General features: G+C 56.5%; 1 protein-coding gene across 5 annotated transcripts; it reads left to right on the top strand.

Annotated features, from left to right (window-relative positions):
* The first annotated feature begins 224 nt into the window (after window positions 1-224).
* CHST1 (carbohydrate sulfotransferase 1) lies at window positions 225-16,942 on the top strand. 5 transcript variants are annotated; one of them, XM_037166202.2, is made up of 4 exons: window positions 225-629; window positions 12,838-12,956; window positions 13,637-13,710; window positions 14,843-16,942. In XM_037166202.2, the coding sequence occupies exon 4, from the start codon at window positions 14,885-14,887 to the stop codon at window positions 16,118-16,120; it is 1,236 nt and encodes a 411-aa protein (XP_037022097.2). In that variant the 5' UTR covers window positions 225-629; window positions 12,838-12,956; window positions 13,637-13,710; window positions 14,843-14,884; the 3' UTR covers window positions 16,121-16,942. The 5 variants fall into 5 exon arrangements, with proteins under 5 accessions (XP_037022097.2, XP_037022096.2, XP_037022099.2 ...); XM_037166201.2 differs by having other exon boundaries at window positions 12,832-12,956; XM_037166204.2 differs by lacking the exon at window positions 12,838-12,956.
* Window positions 16,943-20,420: the final 3,478 nt, after the last annotated feature.

Genomic DNA, 20,420 nt, shown 5'->3' with positions numbered 1-20,420 from the left:
GGGTGGTTGGGGGCTGGCGCCAGAGCCGGCCTGCCCAGGGGTGTCAGCAGCGCGGTGGATGGGGCAGCGGCGAACGGCGTGGGGGGGGGGCGGGGAAGGAGGGAGCCGGCAAGGCGGCGCGGGGAGCGGAGGGCGCGCGCTGGCTGGGTGGGGAAGAGCAGGGGGCGGGCAGCCGCCGAGGGGCGGGCGGCTTTGGGGGGTGGAGCCGGGACCGCAGCACCCGCCGCTCGTTCAGCTCTGTAGCCGCCGCCGCCGCCGCTCCGGGCTCCGGGCGCAGGACGCTCGGTGAGGGTCCAGCGCCCGTGGCTGCTGCTCTTCTCCGGCGCCCGGGCTGCGGCGCTCTGGGTTCCGGCCGCTGGCCCGGCGCCCCTCGGTCCAGGATCTCGCGCCCTGCCCGGGAGAAAGCTCTCCGCCGGCCGAGCCGCCCCGGGATCGCGTCCCCGGGCCATGAAGAGGGGCCCGTGAGGGGCTTACGGAGGCGGCGGAGGAGGGAGGCCGAAGAGGAGGGCGCGGGAGGCGGAATATGCAGCCTCCACCGTCGCCCGCTGAGCCCGGACGAGCCTGACTCCAGACCCGATGATGGAGCCGGTGCAGGGCGCTGCAGCGGCTCCCGGTGCGCCCCCGACCAGGTATCGGCCGGGCCCGGCTGGCCTCGGGGCGGGCGGGAGGGGACACACTCGCTGCAGCAGTCGGGAGGGGCGCGGGCGTGGTGGGAGTCGCCCCTATGATCGTGGACAGTAGCTACTGACAGTGTGGGGCTGAGATGGACAGCAGCGTGTTGCGCGCAGGACGGGGCCCCTGGGCTAGTGGCGGGTGAGCGCTGCGATCGCCCCAGCCCTCCCTGCCCCCATTCAGGGAGGGCAGCAAAACTTGAGACGCGCTGCGTCCCTGAGGCGCCCTGCTCCCCGCCGCTGCGGAGACTCGGGGGGCTGCCCGGGCTCACTGTCCCACACCCCGCCTGGCTCTCGGCTGCTGAGTCTCCTCGAGAACCTGAGGTCCCCACACCTGCACCAACTTTCCGAATCAGGGCTGCACTTAAAGACAGGGGCTGCCCCCTTCTCCCCGCCCCGGCTTGCTGCTCCCAGTCCCGTCTCTGAACCAAACCCGCACGACCACTTTGCGATGAGCTGTCTGGCTCCCTGTGGGGCCCGGGCCCCTGGCTGGTGCAGAGGTCTCCAAGGGAAGCCAAAGCCAGCCTCCCGCTTTTCTCTGGGTAGGAGCCGGGATCACCTCTTCCCAGGTACCGGGAACCCACTGCCTGGTTTCACAGTAACAGCCCTGAGTAGCCCTGGCTGGTAAGCTAGGGGTTAAATGGTAAGACTTGAGGGTTCTCCTAGGGTGGCATCTTGGTGCCCTGATTTTCGGTGGCTAGGGTGTCCCCTCTCCCCATCCAGGGCCTGCCCTTTCCCAGGATTAGGTTCCTCACCTCTGGTGCCAGTTTTCTTCTATGGACTTAAACACGTCTTCTGAGCGGGAGACTGCTAAGAAGGGCAGTTGGGGATTCCAGGTGCCAGAGGGTGGGTACTGTTGACACAGAGGTGAAGGCAGGAGTTTGAGCCCAGCATCTTTGGACAAACATTGAGCCCAGCATCTTTCTGAGGGCTGGTAAGGGTGGTGAGCAGAGTGGACCTAGCCCTGGGGGCAGGATGTGGGCACCCTGGCCAGGAAGGTAGCTTTTTTGGCAAGCCAGAGGCACTGGTAGGTGTAAGAGGCAAGCAGGGGGGCACCGAGGTACCAGGTTCCTGTCTTCAGGGGTTGCTCAACCCCTCAAGGTGGGGCTAGATGCCTCAGGCAGAGAGCTACCTGGGCGGGCAGTTTCCTACTCCAGTGCCCAGCAGCTGGGGGCACCGACATGCGTCGGCGTGACCCTGTTTCTTTTTCCAAGGGCTCTACTGCCATGACTCACACACCGGATTCACCCGGGAGGTATCAAGCCTCCAACCTCTTCTCTTCCCTCCCTCTTGGGTCTTCAGGGAGCTGCTGGTGAAAGGAGGGGGGATTTGGGGGGCTTTAGTCCCCTGTGGGAGACCAGGAGTCTGGCACTGCAAACTTTGATTTCTCTACTATTGTTCCAATCAGAGCAGGTGAATGGCCATTGGCTAGGTGAGGATGGAGGCAAGAGAGAGGAAGTCTGTGCTAATGATCCCCCATCCCTGCAGCTGGAGGCCGGGCGCGGGGCGGGTGGGGGGGGCTTTGAAATTATGACCAGTGCTTCCTCGAGGAACATAGGCTAACACTTAGCTCCTCATCTCCATGCAGAAGCGCATTTCCCCTTGAAAATCCAAATTTCCCTCTTTCTGAATATTGCAATGCTTTTAGCCAGAGGTTTCCTCCTTGGCATCTGAAGGCAGACTCCTGTAGACCGCTTCCCTCCTCCCTGGCCCTTCAGCCCCTTCCGCCATGTGAGGTCCCCACTAGGAGAAATGTCAAGCCCCCTTGCTTCCCTGCCCCCCCCCCCCCCCCCCGTCCCCCCGAGGACTCGAGCTCCTTGGGAAGGCTGGTACTGATGCTGGGGCGTGTGTGTACCGGCTCTGCACACACGGAGATGTACATCTGTGCTCTGCTGAGTCTGCAGGGGACCCAGATGTCAGGTTGTCACTGGGAGGGCCAGGGTTGTGCCCTGCCCCCCACCCTGCCTTCTCCTTGCTCACTTCCCTGTCTTCCTCTCCTGCCCACTGTGTCTCTACTTTTCCAACTCACTCTGCATTGGTGTGGGGAGGGAGCATTTGATATTCATAATCTGGTTCAGAGAAGGTCCCGAAGCCCTGAGTCACTGTATGGTTTCCATGGAAACTGACTTGTTCGGAGGACTTGGTGTAGCCCGGCAGTGGTAGGGGAGAGGGAAACATAGTAAAATCAGGCTCCACAAGTGTGTCAGGAGTTGGACCAACTCCTGTTAAGAGGGACAGGGAGAGGCTGGGCAAGGCTCTGGGGGCCCCAGAGGAGGGGCTGCCTCTTCCCACCCACTGGATCCCCCATCAGGAGCTGCGCATCTCCCACTGTAGCATTTGGCAGGCTGCTCCTCCCATGGGCCTTCTGGCTAGGTGCCAAGGCTCCTGGCTGCCACTCTGTGCCTCAGTTTCCCCCTCTTTGAAATGGAGAAAATAAGAGGACCCACCTCATAAGGCTGTTGTGAAGGTCAAATGTGTTAAGCTGAGGAACACACTCTGAACGAAGCCATAGTAAGTGTTCAGTCAGTGTCATTATTACTAATTCAGGAGGTTGGAAGAAACTCCCCCAGCATATTCACCTGGATCCATCCTCTGTGTCCTGATATCAAGGGGATGGCATTGACATCTGGCAGGGCCAGCCCCCTGCTCTGGCAGAGCTGCCCGCAGCAGCCCTGGTACACCCCCAGTTGGGAGCCAGCCATGCGTTTCTCCCTCCCACAGAGCATTTATTTAGGTTGCGGGGGGCCTGGCACTATGCTAGAGAGCCCTGGCTCCTGCTGAGACCCCACCACTCAAGGAGCCTTGTGGGAACCAATCCAAGTCCAGATGAATGGGTGGCTTTTTGCCTTAGCCTGCTTGGTACCCGGTGAGAGGGAGGGAGAGGAACAGGAGAGGTCCCAGCTCTGAGGTCGGAGAGACAGGAGTGGGGTGACTCTCCTCGATCCAGGAGAGGCCAGTTCACCTGGCTGGACAGGCACCTCCCTCTTGATGATCTGCCCAGGAGGGATTAGGAACTCTCCAGCAAGATAACAGACCCTGGCCTTTGCCCCCCACACCCCACTCTCCCCTGCCTGGGTTAAACCTCTTTCACGTAACTGCTCCTAGCCGACCCTACCGGTCTGGACGGCCTTAGCGCCCCAGCCTGTCCCACCAGCAGCTAGGAGAGGGGCCTGCCCACTGCTGTTTACCCCAGCCGCACTGCCTCTGGGCAGTGGCTCAGGGCCATTCTGGGTGCTAGTGATGGCCCCCCAGAGTCTCCCTCACCAGCCCTCTTGATGGATGCCCTTCCCTCCCTGGCCTGCAGACGATCCCCCCTTTTTGTATGACTGTCGCTCCCCTGTCCTCCCAGAAGGTGGGCTTCAGCTCCGGGCTCCCATCCCTGCCGGCACTTAGAGCTGCAAGACATCCTTCCTGCCAGCCCTTCTATTTTACAGGAAAACTGAGATTCCTGGGGTTGCCTCTTTGGCCAGAACCCAAGCTAGCTGTGGCTGCTCCCAGCTCCTCGCAGGCCCCTGGATGCCCTTCCTTCTTCCCTGGCTCTCCAGGTAGCCCTGGTTGCTGGTCAATACCTCCCTCCAACCCCACGCTCCCCCCATGCTCTCAGTTTCCTGCCAAGGTTCTTCCCCGCCCCCCACCCCCCTCCCCGTCTCTCTGGACCGTTTTGCTGTCCTCATTGGTGTTCACAACACCTTCCAATTTAATATCCTCTGCAAATTTCATTAACGGACTGTTTACTCCCTCTCTCAGGACCATTAATGAAGATGTTAGGTAAGGCCTGACCCAGCACTGGGTCTTGGCAGCCCTGCCCCCACTCCCAGACTCTGTCCCTCAGCCCCTTCACCCCAGGGTGCCTCCTCCACCGTGGGACCCGCCCCCTCCTGCTTTTGGCCACATAGCAAGTGCTTAGGGCCAAGTCTGTTTGAATTAATTTTGTAAGATTACTCGAGGCGCTGTTATCAAGTGCTTTGCTAAAAATCAAGATATATTACCCTGCCTGCATTTCCTTCATCTACCAGTCTTGTAATTCTATCAAAAAAGCTATCAAGTTTGTCAGGCATGATTTGTTCTTTATAAATCCCACAGTGCCACGTGGGGCACAGAGTTCCCGCGTTTTCTAAATGTTTAGAGAGTCCCTCGTGTTTGTTCCTTGATTAGAGCTGGAAGGCTGTGGCTGGGAATTGTCACGATGCTCGTCTCCTCCTTGGGGACGGGGGTCAGGGCACAGCCCTTCTCTACTTGGCATCTCTGCTGGGGACAGAGAGTGGTTTGAGTTCCTGCAGTGCGCTGGGGGCCCCAGGATGGGCATCAGAGGTGCTAGTGGGTGGGTGGAGGGAGGGCCTGGTGCTCTCCCTGGTGGATTCTGCAGGCAGATGATGAGGACAGACAAGTGTGATGCCAGCCTTTGAAGGTATCCCTTACTGAGTGATTGCTGTATACCAGCCGGCATGCTAAGAGCATTATGGGCAAGCAGATCTTATTTAAGCCCCTCACCTGCCCTGGGAGGTGGGCGTGCTCTCCCCTCCCTGGCCACCTGGGTGGGGCTCAGAGAGGGCCAGGCTAGCTGGGACCCAAGGTCTGGGTTTCATGCTCTGCTAAGTAGCTTCTAAGCACTTATGGGTGTGTACAGGACCAGGGGAGCTGCTTGGAGTGGTCCTAATACCCTTGGAGATCCAAGGGTATTAGGACGTCAGAAGGGGAAGGAAGGGAAAACTGGAGGGAGAGCCTTGGTGAGGTGAGGACCTTGCTGCACGTGCAGGTCACAGACAGCGCCCCAGAGTCTGAATCCAGTCCCACCCTTCCACTTCTTGGCCATGGGAGCAAGTTCTTGGGCCTCCGTGAGCCTCGGTCCCCCACCTGGCAAATGGATCCCTGCTGAGCAGCTGCCTGCTCAGAGCTGTGTCTACTTCTGCTGGCCCCTGTTGATGCAGGGGCAGCGATGCTCATTGATTGTCATGTTCCCAGTGGGTAGCTCTCTCCAGTGCTGCTTACCCAGGAGACAGGGGAGTGACAGGTTGAACTGTGCTGGCATCCTTGTGACCTGCTGTGGGCTGGTGATAAGTTCTGAACTTAGGGAGCTGGAGGCTCTACTCTGGGCCTTGAGCCAAACCCTGTGCCCCACTCCAAACATCTTTGGTGTCCCCTTGGCTGCAAAGGATTTGAGCCTTCCTGGGTTCCTTGACCACAAAACTGCCCACTCCTCCATCGACTTTCCTAGCTAGACCTGGAGCCCTGGGCTGGGGAGCAGAGTGACTTTTGGCTACTGCCTGTGATGTGCCATCGCTGCACCAGGAATGTCTGCATTGGGGTGTCCTGGTACCTGGTGGTGACATTGGCCCTGCACCCCTGCCCCTCCCCTCTGGTCTCCAGGTACTGGGTGATGATCTTGCTCTTGGGTGTGGTGTGAGGCTTAGCTTTGTGGTTAGGGCCAGGGCCAGCACTTGGAGCTGAACTTGAATCCTGGCCCCACCACGAATTAGCCACTTGAGCTTGCATGAGCCCTCTCACTTGCCTGGGCCTCGCTGCCCCTCGTCTGTGAAAGGCGGCGATGCTACCTGCGGTAAGGGCCTGCTTAATGAGAGCCGGGGCCCTGATAGTTTCCGGGTATCTGCTCCCATACCCTCCTCTACCCTGAGTTAGAGCCCCAAGGGTCAGGTGAGCCTCCCCTGCGCCCAGCCCTCCCTGGTCCCCAGAGGCCAGTTGGGCCTTATGCAAGTGCTTCAGAGCCTGGAGGCTCTGGGATCCAGGGACAGATGCCCCCGTCCTGACTCCTCTGGCAGCAGCTGCCTGTGCTCAAGCTGCTCTTGGTGGTTTCCCATCCTTGAAGATGGGAGGATGGGCCCAAGCCTGGGTGTCCAGGGGGTGGGGCCTCAGGACTATTCTGACTCTGACCATGGCTGCTGGAGTGGGGAGGGAGGACAGGAAACTGGGCCTTCCGCCCAGTGTCCGATCCGCCTACCACAGGCCAGTCTGTAGGACCGCCCGAGGGAACTGGGCCTTTCTGACTCATCCCCCCCCCCCAGAGGTGCCGGGCACACAGGGGCCTTGAGCCAGGAGGTCAGTCAGTCTCCCCACTGCCCGGGAGAGCTTTCTCCAGGTCCAGCCGCTGGGACCCTGCCCACTGGCTGTGGGGTGGGACGGGACCGTGAGGTGGTCTCCGCCACCCAAACAGCAGGGGTCTCCGAGCACACAGGCTGTGGGGGCTTCCGTGGAGGAGCCTGGGGGGGTCTGCTTTAACTTCCTTAAACATTTCCAGGCCATGCCTGCCTGTTCGTGGGTTAGAGCATCCCCTGGAAATCAGGCTCGGGAATCCTGCTTGTGGGGATGGCCCTTTGCCTAGCACTGTGCCGTGCTGTTGGCAGTCACCAGCTTTCTGTCTCACAGCCCAAATACTTGAAAGATTCTGTGACTGTCCTTCTCATTTTGTAGATAAGGATCACTGAGGCCTGTGCCGGGTAAGTGGCCCGGTCGGGTCCCCAAGCTGTAAGGCAGCAGCAGTGGGAGTCCAATCCAGGCCAGCTGGCCCCACGAGGGTGCCCAGCTGCCACCCTGCCTGCCTCTTCACATGCCTGTGGGTGACTCTCATGGAGGCTTGAGACCCCCTCGGGGGTGCCGGTGCCATCACGTGTGGACACTAGAGCAACTTGCACTGGAGACACGAGAGCTCCTAAGAGGCAGCTGAGGGGCTCTGCGGCTGATGGGAAGTCAGCACGTCAGTTGCCCCCTGTGAGTCTGTCTTTGGAGCCAGGACTGGGAGCACTCTCGCCCTACCCCTGGAGGTAACTGAATGACATGCTGGTTCTGCCCGTGGGGTCTGTGCATAGGCCGCAGGGCCTGGGATTCCAGAGATTATTATACAGAAACACTGTGTTTGTGTTGGTGCAGATTCTGGGAGTAATCCACAGACTTCACGGTGTTTCAGGTTGAGCGGCAGAACCCCAAAGGGAAATCCACTGAAAATGCCTCTAGTCTCCTCTTAGGCCATCCTGGAACACAGAGGCTAAGTCTGGACGCCATCAGTTCGCCTCACCTGGCAAGGTTGCACTGGCTGAATTATGTACTGGGATATTGCTCACCTTGAAGGATGTTTGAGAATACAGCCCCAGGGCTCTCTAGAAAACCCCTCAGGAGAAATCTGGTGCTGAAGTCAATATCAGAAGTAGCTGGGTACTTCTTGAGCTGATGCTTTAATCTTCATCTCATGGATCCTACAAAATATATAAATTGCATATTTCTCTTTTCCCATTGGCTTCCAGGTAGCTCTGACTTATATGCGTAGCCCAGGAGTGGTTTGGTGCTTGTACACTGACCTGGCTTCTAGTTCTTTCAGACTTTCATATTCTTGTTTTTCACCTGCCTTATTTCATTGCCACATTTTCCTTAAGAAGGGAAAAACCTTGCTGTTTTATGTGATTTAGCCGTAACTAAACAAACATCTATGGTGGATTCGTGCTGGCCACTGCCAATGTAGGGATTAAGCACTTCCTTTCTGCAGTCTCCATCCTAGAGGCCTGTTTGCCAACTCCTCCCTCCCTGTCCAGTTGGCCCTGCCCCTTGCTCCATGTCCTCTGGGCCCCAGAGCCTTGGGGCCCCTCCAGACTGGCTCCTGGGTCTGGTTAGAAATATGATATTCAGGTTTTTTTCTTTGCTTTCTCTAGGTCCCTAGAACTTCACAAACTGTTTTTTTTGGGGGGGAGAAATAGCTGGAAGAGCAGTCATTTCCCCAATTCAGGCCTCTGCTGTGCCCCCACAGCCTCAGGTCCCCTTTGAGGTCTCACTCTTTTTCAGCAGCCCCAGCTGACTGCTGTCCTTCGGGGTCTGCCTGAGCAGAAAGAACACCATTCTGGTGGAAAGGTAGTGACTTTGACCCTGGTTCCTTGGAAATGGAGGAGGAGAAGGTTGGCTGGCAGTGCTGGGGGAGCAGAATAGTTGGCACAGGGAAGTGCCAGTGCTGATTTTGGGGGCCCCACCCTGTCATTAGTCTTCCAGTTCTTGCATGGGTGGCTTCACTCTGTCCCAAAAAGTTAATAAATTCAAACTGAACCAAAAAGCTCTGTGTAAACTGTGCCTTCCTTGCATCCCCATCTCCTCGCTCCCCTTCTGGGGCTCTACAATTACTGGCTCAGCACATGTTTTTTCAGTGGTTGTTTACACACACACACACACACACACACACACACACACACACACATTCCTGTTCGAAACCCAGAAATGGCAGTATACTATTGCACATGTGTTTTCTGGCCCTAGCTTTTTTTGGTTAATAATATATCATGGGTGATGTCTGCGGAAACTTCTCTGATAGCGTTACCTGCAACGAAAATCCTGGGGTTGGGCTAGTGCTACTTGTAGGTTTCTGGACCTCCGAAAGTCCACCCATGGGTGTCCCTTCTTTCCCCTAGAGACTTGACCTCTCCAATTGTGTGTGTAAAACTGTGGGCACAAAGGGATCTTTCTGAGAGGAGGGATTGTGTCTCTCCAAGGGGCCTGTGGCCCAGAAAAGGCAGAGTCACAGCTCTGGGTGGCCTGAGATTTCATAGAGGGGGGAGGCATGAGGTTGAGGGCAGGTGGTGCTGATTCAGCAGAGGGCACAGCCCCTGGACTGCGCCAGCCATGGATCAGGCTGAGGTGGGGGGCAGAGTGCTCTCCCATCCCTGGTATCTTCTCGGAAGATGACTGGGGCCTTCCCACTCCCAAAGAAGGGTCCCTACCTTCAGAGAGAATGGCCCTGACTCTGAGAGTGGCGTATGGGGCCTTCCTGGGCTCAGAAACCCCCTGTGGTCAGACCTGGGAGGCCCTTAGGGTTGCTGGATCTGTTGAAAAACTGAGACACAGAGCCCAAAATCACCAAGCCAGGGAAAGGCAGAGGCTGTGGGCTGCTCCTGCCTGTGATGATCAGTTCACTGTTCCTTCCCTTGCCAGAGCAGAATGAGACCAGGGAGAAGCCCTGCAAATGAGGTTTGGCTGCCTGTTGCTGCTTGCCTCTTGGTGTGTGCATAAGGAAGAGGAGGAGCACAGAGCAGAAGTCATAGCCAGGGTGGGCGTGTAATCATCACATCTCACTGCATCCTGCAACATCACCTCCCGTTGGCTGCATCTTCACACTAAGCAGCTGCCGACCAGCCAGGAATTCTGAACACAGCAAAGACGCAGGGCTAAGAGGCTGCACTATAGGATATGGCCACTAGAGGGAAGCAGGAAAACCACTGCACTAGCTCAGCGTGAGAAAGTTCGAGGCCTGAGAGAGGAGCCAGGGAAGAAGGGGCAGTGGGCAGGGGCCTGCTTGGCAGGGGTCTGGGCACAATGATGAGAGAGACTGTGTACCAGAGCCAGTGGTGATTTGTTCTGGGGCATCTCCCCAAGACAAAAGAGCAAATAATACATTTAATGATGGTAACAGTAGGTTACATTCATTGAATGCTTACTATATGCTGGACTCCATTAACACATCAATCCTCACAACAGCCTTGTTAAAATTATCTGCACTTTTCAGGGGAGAGAACAGAGGACAAGAGAGATGAAGAAACCTGGCCTTCTAGGGGGCTGGTGTCAGAGCCCACGTCCAAGGCATGAGGCGGTGCCCTATTCTACACCCGGCACTGATGAAATGCTTTAAGTCCTTCAGTTCTATGAGATACCCACTTTACATGTGGGGAAACTGAGGCGCAGAGACAGTCACCCAGGCCCACACACCTGCTAAGTGACATCCAGGTGGGCGTGGTTCCATGACTTGAGCTCTCAGCTCTGAATTACAGTTCTCCAGCATAGAGGTGTCCCATCTGCCCGCCCCATGTGGTGGTGCTCTGTGCCTTAATATCAATGTGGCTGACACTGCAATCTGAGCTTCCTGTTTCGAGTGGGAGTTCACCGACTCCCGTGCCTTCCAACAGAAGTTACAGATTCTGGGCCTCAGATCTGCCTGGCTTTTGACTAACCAGAGGTGTAGGGAAGCCATTGCCAGAGGATGCTTGAAGCTCAGGGAGGGGACCTGGGACTCAGAGTCTAGCTTAGAGGTCGAGGGTGTTGAGGATTCTCTTGCAGTGACCAAAGCTCCCCTGGGAACAATGAGACCTGGCCCTAGGGCCTCTGGTTTTCAGGGCATATGCATTTAGCATACCAAGGAGGCTTGGCCAGCCCTGGGCCCTGCTCTGCCAGGCTGGCAGGACAGCGGGGACATTTCTGGGAGGACCTGACTTCCTCCATCTTCCTGTTCCCATGCCCTGGTTTTGCCCTTCTGGGGGGAAGGGGACGGCTGGCCACTGGGCTCTTGAACACATCCCCCCTCCTTGGAACCCAAGCTGCACCTTATGAATCTGAGTCCCACTTTCTTAGAGATTTATAACATCAAGATGCTTCATGACTTCTGATTCATTGGCCAAGGCAACAGCTTCCAATCCAGCCTTAAGTTTCTCTGGGTGGGGGTGAGCAGGGACAGTGGAGGAAAGAAACAGAAATGGTCCCCTCCCTGTCCTCTTCATCCTGTTTTTAGGGACAGAATCCTGTAGTTACATGAAGTCCCTTTAAGGGTTCTGTTTCTCATCTCGACAAGGCCAAACAGGGAGGAGTGTGAGCGGAACAGAGATCAGGAGCAGGATTCAGGGGGAGGATTGGATTCCAGAGCACAGCGACTGGGCTGGAATCCTGGCTCTGCCCCTTGCTAGAGGTGCGACCTTGGGAAATCTTTCTCACCTTGCAGAGCCTCAGCTTCCTTACCTGTAAAATGGGGATGTGACGGCATCAGTCTTATGAGGTTGGCAGGAGGGCAGGACGAGCCGATGCGTGTGAAGGGAGCATGTGCCCGGGAGAAACGTCGTGAATGCCCAGGAAGTGCTCCCTTGTCTTTGTGCTGTTTTACCCATAGTGCCTGTCTCATGCTGGGTGGCTGACAGATGTGAAAAAAGACAAAGTGAGTACAAACAAATGCAATGGCATTGCAACTGAAGTATAGGGCCCCGAAATATTAGCTGGCACTATTATTGATGGCGTTCCCTACCTGTTCTTCCAAGGTGTTTGTGTTTGTCTCAGGTTACTCAGGCAGGGCAGGCCTGCACTCTGCAGGGGAATGAGATTGAAAGCAGAGAGAATGTTCTCTCTGGGTACCTCATCCACCCCAGCATCCTCTGCTGCCATGGGGTGAGGAGGGGTCGGATGGGATGTGGTCGGGGTTGTGTTATTTTCTCTCTTCACATTGGAGGTTCTCAAGAATGTAGACTGTGCCCTTCACCTATTCCCTGCCCCTTGGTAACATGGTATTGCTTTCCAAAGGTACTAAGTGGAGTTTCATATAGAAAACAGGACTCCTAGGCTCCAGAGCCTCAGCCGGCTCATTGCCAGCTCAGCCCAGCCTTTGTACCGCTCCTCAAGCTGATGGTGAAGGGGCCAGAGCACTGGCCTGCAAATCGGACCCAGAGGGATTTAAGTCTCTGCTGCTTCTTATTTGCTTATACATGTATGCCTAGTCTTTGAGGCTCAGTTTCTCCATGTGAGCAATGGAAGTGAGGACCCTGACCTCCCACAGGGGGCTTGTAAGGGATAATGTGGTGTTGAGAGTTGGGTGAGCAGAGCCAGGCATTACTGCAGGGTTGGGACATGAGGCCCCCTAACCTCCCCCCCCCAGAGAAATCATACCAATAGCACAATGGGGGGAGACTATTCACAAAGCATGTGGATTCGGTCCCTCGGCTGTGGGCCAACTGAGCAATGAGACTGGGCAGCAAAGGGAAGGAATATGCTCTAAGTCCTGGAAATCATCTATCCACCCCCATTTAATGCCCAGTCCCTCTCTTGCCAGTTCACAGATGGGCTGGGGACGTTAACTCAGTGCATGTTTGAAGGCCAAGTATGCGTAAACTAGAGGAACAGAAAGTCAAATCTTTGAGGGAGAAGAGTGTGGGCTCTGGACAACCTGCTGGCTGCGGGTTAAATCGGGTCGCTTTAGCCCTGTGCCTCCGCTGTCCTGCCTGTGGGATGGAGGTTATTGTATTGGCTTCCACCTGAAGTTCTTGGGGCGAATACATGAGCTCCGAGGTAAAGGGCTTACTTAGCACTTAGGCCATGCTCAGTAGGTGCTAATCAAAATAATGCTGTGATCTTGGTGTTTTAACTTTGAATCCATGGAGAGCGTGAAGGTCAGGGATGCTCCCTGGTCCACTCTTGCTTTGAGTTTCAGGTAGCCTTTCTCTCCCCCGTGTGGCTGGAAGGCGAACCTCTTGCCCCCGCTGTCCCTTCCTGGGGGCCTCAGCATCCTGGCTGTTGCGACTGAGCTGCATTTCCACCTGGAGGTGTGAGGTGAGGCCCCCTGCCCTTGCTGATTTCCACGAGCCCCCTCCTGGGCAGTCACTGAACAAGTCGAATTTTGGAAGCTCAGGATGTGCTATTGATTTAAAATTCAGAACCAGCAGGGGTTGTGCGCCTGCCACTTTTTGGGATGAGTTTGACTCCGGCGCTCTGTTCTGTTGTTGGAGGCTGAGCATGGTGGCTGGTTGGGCCAGTCTGGGCACTAGGGCCGAATGAACAAGCCAGCTAGGCCTGGGGGTGTTTGTGGCCAGGGAGTTTCTTTTCAGTTCCATTGGGTGGTGGGTGTGTGTGAGTGAGTGCCTCCCGGGGGTGTTTGCCCATGTGGGGCAGCAACTCTTGGTCAGCTGGGGTTGCAGGCTTGCCAGCTCCTTCCCCACTGGTTTCTGGTGGGAGCAGAGGGACTAGGGCTCGTTAGGAGGCGGTGGGTGGGTGGGTGGGTGGGGAAAGTTAGCGGAAGGGGTGGGATGGCGCCCAGGACTCAGAGGGCTGGATGGCGTTGGGTTATTTGGAGCCCCGAGCCGGTGATAGATGAGGGAGAGCAGGCAGGGCCCTCATCGCCCAGCCGTGGGGGCAGTCAGTAGGGCCCAGAACGCAGGAGAGCAGGGGTAGGGAGGGAGGGGCTGGAGCCCGGCCCCTTTTTCAGAACCCCTCCTCTCTCTGTCTCCCTGAAGTCTGCTGGCCACGGGGCTGCCTCGAAGGAGACCTGGTGGCTGCGGACTCCCCGGCTTGGAGCAGCCCCTCTTTGGTGAGTAGTGGATCCCTCCCTGCAGCCTAGTAGCTGAGCTAGCCTTTCCTGGTGGACTTCCAGATGCTCAGGTTGGCTCCTTGCCTTGAACCCTAGGCACACCCTTCGCTTTCACGGTTCTCCCGGGGCCTTCCTCATCCCCCATGCTTTCCTTGGGGTGCTCCTTCTGTTCCCTCCTTTCCTCTTCTCTGTCCCGCCTGGTTCTCTGGGGTCATTGCTGGGTTAGGGCGGGTCCCTGAGCTCACCCTATGGACAGAAAAGGCCGAGGGCCTGAGGGTGGAGGCCCTTGAGGACTGGCTGAGGTGGAGGGGTCAGTTCGCTCAGCTGTCGTGGGAGTCAGTCATCTGCTCCATGCCGTGGACCTTTGCCCCCAGTGGCCAGGAGCAAACCTGGGGGGGACACCGGGGCTTGGGAAGGGATCCTTCTCAGCAGCCCCAGGACTTGTCTCTGATCTGGGCCAGCTGACTCTTTGGTACCCCAGGGCCCCAGGAGTCTTCATATGGAGTAAGCTGGTCACCTGCATCCATAAGTTGGGGGATGTGGTGCTTGACACAGCTGCCCGCCTTTCCTCGCCCCGTGGGTGTGGGTGAGCCGGAGTTGGCAGCCCGTGACTCACAGAGCCCCAGGGCCCTTTCAGCCCCGGGCTTCTGTGGTGAACTCTCCCTCCCCCTGGTGGGGGGTGAACAGGGGATGGAGAAAAAATGACCATGTGGGTTTGTTCGTGAGGGCGGACGAAGATGTAGGTGGGGCCAGGAGATGCCAGCGCTTGGCGACATGCAGTGGCTGGAGGCGGGACCTGGTCATTCCCTCCGTGGGGGTTGGGGGAGTTAGTTTCCTGCCCAGTAGTTCCCCACTGAGGAACCCAGGGCTCCTGCAGGGAGGCCCCTGCAGTGGACTGTGGGTTCAGCCCTGCAGGACCAGGCACAGGGAGTCGGTTGGTTCAGACCACACTGACTCCCCCAGAGACCGGTGAATGGTGTACAAGCTGCTCAGGCCTTTGGTGCCCGAGCAGCACTGGGCAGGAAGACAGGGATGCCTCCCTGGATGCCCCCCCCCCCCAGAGACCAACTCTTCTTTCATGTGAGGGACCCAAGCCCAGCTGTCCCTGACCGCTGCCCGCTCTTGCCTGCAGACCTCGAAAGGTGGAGAAGCAGCCCCATGAAGGTGCCCAGCCATGCAATGTTCCTGGAAGGCTGTCCTCCTCCTCGCCCTGGCCTCCATCGCCATCCAGTACACGGCCATCCGCACCTTCACCGCCAAGTCCTTCCACACCTGCCCGGGCCTGGCTGAGGCGGGGCTGGCCGAGCGGCTGTGTGAGGAGGGCCCCACCTTCACCTACAACCTCTCCCGCAAGACCCACATTCTCATCCTGGCCACCACGCGCAGCGGCTCCTCCTTCGTGGGCCAGCTCTTCAACCAGCACCTGGACGTCTTCTACCTGTTCGAGCCCCTCTACCACGTCCAGAACACGCTCATCCCCCGCTTCACCCAGGGCAAGAGCCCCGCGGATCGGCGGGTCATGCTGGGCGCCAGCCGCGACCTCCTGCGGAGCCTCTACGACTGCGACCTCCACTTCCTGGAGAACTACATCAAGCCGCCGCCCGTCAACCACACCACGGACAGGATCTTCCGCCGCGGGGCCAGCCGGGTGCTGTGCTCGCGGCCAGTGTGCGACCCCCCGGGCTCTGCGGACCTGGTGCTGGAGGAAGGGGACTGCGTGCGCAAGTGCGGCCTGCTGAACTTGACGGTGGCTGCCGACGCCTGTCGGGAGCGCAGCCATGTGGCCATCAAGACAGTGAGGGTGCCTGAGGTTAACGACCTGCGGGCCCTGGTTGAAGACCCCCGGTTAAACCTCAAGGTCATCCAGCTGGTGCGAGACCCCCGTGGCATTCTGGCTTCCCGCAGCGAGACCTTCCGCGACACGTACCGGCTCTGGCGGCTCTGGTACGGCACCGGGAGGAAACCCTACAACCTGGACGTGACGCAGCTGACCACGGTGTGCGAGGACTTCTCCAACTCCGTGTCCACCGGCCTCATGCGGCCCCCGTGGCTCAAAGGCAAGTACATGCTGGTGCGCTACGAGGACCTGGCCAGGAACCCCATGAAGAAGACCGAGGAGATCTACGGGTTCCTGGGCATCCCCTTGGACAGCCACGTGGCCCGCTGGATCCAGAACAACACGCAGGGTGACCCCGCCTTGGGCAAGCACAAGTACGGCACCGTGCGCAACTCGGCGGCCACGGCCGAGAAGTGGCGCTTCCGCCTCTCCTACGACATCGTGGCCTTCGCCCAGAACGCCTGTCAGAGGGTGCTGGCGCAGCTGGGCTACAAGATGGCCACCTCGGAGGAGGAGCTCAAGAACCCCTCCGTCAGCCTGGTGGAGGAGCGGGACTTCCGCCCTTTCTTGTGACAAGGGCTCCGCCGGTGAGGCCGAGGGGCACCTGGTGTCGGTTTTGATAAAATGGACCATTTTTAACTGTTGCCTTATTTCCCCCTCCCTCTCCCACACTGTCTTTGTGTCCTTCTGCCCACCCCACATTTCCTTCTGCCTCTTTTGTCTCTGAAATTTGCACTATGTCTTGGACAGGAGTCGCTGGGGCAGAAGGGGAGTGAGCGGGGTGCAGCCTCCACCGCACCCCACTCAGACACACGGACACTGGGTGTCTGTGTGGATGGTGACCATGTTTACAAGCACCGCACTCACACATGCACCTACATGCACACGCGGGTGCGCACAGGGGAGAGGCCCCGAGCCACACAACTCCCTAAGCGCTCTGAGTGGGCGAGTGGTCAGGGAATGGTAGTTTTGGCCCTGTCTAACTTCTACAAGGTAAGAGGTTAAAGAAAAGGCCTCCTCCCTCTAATTTATGAATGGTGTCTATCCCTCCTCACCCCGCTTCCTGCCCCCCCGCCCACTGCCCCCTTTGGAGCATAGAAACTGCCCCTCCTGCCCACCCTTGCTTGTCGGTGAGCAGGTTTTTACTGTGAGGTGAATGTGGACCTTGTTTATTTTTTCCAGACTGTGGCGATGCTGTCTGTCTGTCTGTCTGAGTCTTGTGGCTGCCCCTGGACCAGTAATGACTGATAAATCTTATGGGTTTCTGATTGATCTTGGGGTCCATCTGTGATCTTTTCTTTGTGCCAAAAAGAAAAAAAAAGAGTGGATCGGTTTGCTAAATGAACATGGAAATGCTTTATCTGTGTTTTATGTAAATAAAAGAGTACAATAATATCTGGTTGGATTGTGGGGTATTCTGCATGGGTGAGGGCAGGCCTCAGTGGAGCCTGGGGGTTTCTGGCTTTGGGGTGGAGAAAAGGAGGTGGAGGGGGGATTCAATAACCAGTCTCGGGCTTTCAGAACTCACGTGGTCCTCACCACCCTCCACACACAGCAGACAGTTGAGATCAGGCACCTATAGCCAGGGCTGATATTTGAAACATTTAGGAAGTGGTATGGCTTGCTGAATGAATGTCCAGAGGCCAGGAAGGAAGTCCTGGTGACCGTCCTGTGCCAGGTCTTACTCCTTTAAGTGCTGGATCTGGGGCAAAGATAGCTGGGGGTGGGGTGGGGCAGGTGGGGTGGGACATTTGAGGGATGGGTTGGGGTGGGGTGGGGCAGTGGCCTGGGAGCATTTCAGTATTTTAACAACTAGTGCAGGTGCACTGGTGTCCACACTGGTGGAGAATCAAATGTGCTCATTTCTCTTCCCATCCTTGGCAATGTAGCAGCTCCCTCCAAGCAGATTTCCCAACTCTTGTTCCAAGAAAACAGCTGGTTCCTGGGGTGGAGGTCACAGCTCTGGTGTCCCCATACAGTAAGAGTGCCTGGGATTCGGCAGCCGCAGTGGTCCAGGTCTTCCTGAGGAAACCTGGTCCTGGCTGTATTATGAGTCAAGAGGGTACAGATGCAGCCGCAATAGCAAGCACCTTCACTAATAGTATCTTAATCAAGGTAGGCTCCTTTCTTTCATTCTCACTTGGCAGTGTGTGCCAAGTTGTGTACCCAGGTGTCAGGGACCCTGGTTCTTTCCATGTTGTTGCTGCTCCATTGTTCTAAGGTGTTGTCCTTGGCTATATGGTCCAGGATGGCTCACCAGGCAGTAGTGGTAAGGGGAAAAATGAGGCACACCTCCATCCTTTGTGAACAAACCCCCAAAGTTAGAGACTTTACTTCCAAACATGTCTCACTGGCTAGAACCTGGTCATGTTTAGCTGCAAGGAAACCTGGGAAATGTAGTCTTTTACTTGGGTGGCCTTGACAATTAAAGTGGCCAATGGTTAAAAGGCTTATCTCCCTGGATTTCAGGTTTCTTCTCTGTAAATGGGAGACAGTATGATTTAAACCCTCACATTCTAAGACCAGTACGGAAATATCTCTGTTAAGACTGATGGGCAGGGCCTGGAGGTTTGGTGCTCACTTCTCAGAGGCTGCTTCTCCAGCTTGTGGTGAGCAAGTCAACCTATAATTTGGCTTCCTGGCATAACTGCCTCCATCAGTGCCCCTGGTCAGCTGTTCTAGCACCCAGGGGAGACCCGTTCCAGTGGAGGCCACTGCAGGCTGGTTCTCACTCTGTTACAGTAAATGACGTTGCAACGCTTGTCTCCTAAGGAGCTCCCTCCTCTTCACTCTCCCACTGCCCTGCCTTGCATCGTTCCAGAGCCTGGGGGCTTCTCTCCTCTGGGTGGGGGGCTTTATGTGGAACCTGGGGACATGGGAGCCCCTGGCCTCATTGGAAGGACACCTTCCCCTCAACTGCCACGACAGAAGGCTTTCGTAACGCTGACTGGGGCTTTCAGAGGAAAATCCCATTTAGTGATGAACTCATTCGTTCATCCACTCATTATAGTATTTCTGACTCTTCTAAGTGCAGGCCCTGGGTTTATGGGCACCCCTTCAAGAAAGAGAGTATAGTGGGGGGTAAACATGAAATGATGGCTATGGCACGGGCAGAGCACCGTGCCCACTGGTGTGTGCTGCATGGGCGGGGCCGGGACTCAGACTGACTTGGCTTTACAAACCCCAAAGTCACCACGAGTCACAGGCTTGTTTCCCAGGCCTCATGGCATCATTTGACGTGTCACTGGTCTTGGGGCTTAAAGAAGTCAGGGAGGGTTTCTCTGAGGTGCGGTGCCTGAATTGAGTCTGGGGAGGTAGGAACTGGCCCCACGTGGGGCGTGAGAGGATTGTTCCTGGCCGAGGGACAAGCGGGTGCCCTGGCACAGAGGCGGAAGGTGCGGGGCGTTCACATCTGTGGGCTGTGGGCAGGGGCCTGTGGGGCGGACCATGCTGGCTTCTAAGCTGACTTCTGAAGCTTAGAAAATCCCTTTTACTTGTTCAGCCAGTTCAGTCTTCAAGGGATTTATTTATGCCGACCAAACCCACAAGACAGGAGGTCAGAAACCAGAGGGCATGCCTGCTTTTAAGGTAAAGACCAAAAACTCCTAGTGTGTTCTGGGGCCGCGTGTCCTGGCCCCACCCACTTCTAGTTTCACCTGCCTCGCATTCCCCTTCACCGGCCACTCTTCAGTTTTCCCACTTTTTAAATATAACTTAAAATGTTTTTTTATTTACTGATTTTGTTTATTACACACACACACACACACACACACACACACACACACTTACATATATTTTAGATAGAGAGAGAGACTTCGATTTTTGTTCCACTTATTTATGCATTCACTGGTTGACTCCTGTATGTATATACCCTGACCAGGGATTGAACCCACAATCTTGACATAAGGGGATGATGCTCTAACCAACTGAGCTAGCCTGCCAGGACCCTGCTTTCTTTCAATTCCTTGAGCACACTGAGGTGGATTATTGCAGTTATAGCCCCAGTTTGTTCACACTTGACTCTGCGCTTAGCCATGGGCCTTGCTCTGGGCGATGGGAAGAAAGCTGGTGGGATGGAAGCAGAGACTGAGAAGTACCTGAGCTTTGGCAGTTGCCCTTCTTGGCTGCTTTGTGGGAGCCTTTAACTGCCTCAGGAAGGCAGCCAGGGTGGTTTTCTGGAGCACGACAGATCGTGAGGGGGAGAACCAAAGAGCCTCACCCAGCCAGAGATTAGCCGACAGACACGGATGCATAAGACAGCCCCTGCCAAGGTCAGCCACAACGTTACCTAGATAGTTGGAACTTTCTAGCTGAACCCAAGCCAAATGTATGGCCCACTAAATTGTGGGTTAAAAGAAGCAATAGTTGTTTCCAGCCCCTAGGTTTTGGAGTAACTTGTTATGCGTTGAAACCTAACCAATACGCAGGCTGCTCTGTCTCTTGGCAGGTTCTTTGCCAGACTGTTCCTTACGCCCGGGTTGCCCCTGTTCCCGTTCGCCTGACTCCATCCTTTGGAGCTCAGCTTCATTATCAACTCTTCCTCGGTTTTACCAGTTCTGCTGTCCTGATGATAGGCCCTCGTATAACTGACTATATATCTAATCTATCCCGATCATAGGCCCTTCTGGCACTGTGTACATCTCTTTTATGGTGCTTAGCACAGTTATAATCGCACTTTTTATTACAGGACCTGGCACACAATAGGTATCCAATAAACGCTAGTTGAATGAAAAAAATGAATAAAACAGGTGCTCCCCACCTGATACAATAACTTGCTTGTGCTAGGCCTTCCTGGGGGGCTAGGCAAGGCCTGGGAGGGACCTAAACGAGGCCTGAGGCAGCTACTGGCTCCCCAGCTGTTTCCGATAGCGCA

This window comes from Artibeus jamaicensis, unplaced genomic scaffold, assembly GCF_021234435.1.
Source record: "Artibeus jamaicensis isolate MK-2021 breed Jamaican fruit bat unplaced genomic scaffold, CSHL_Jam_final contig_797, whole genome shotgun sequence".
NCBI lineage: Eukaryota > Metazoa > Chordata > Mammalia > Chiroptera > Phyllostomidae > Artibeus > Artibeus jamaicensis.
This window is presented reverse-complemented; position numbering and strand designations above follow the sequence as displayed.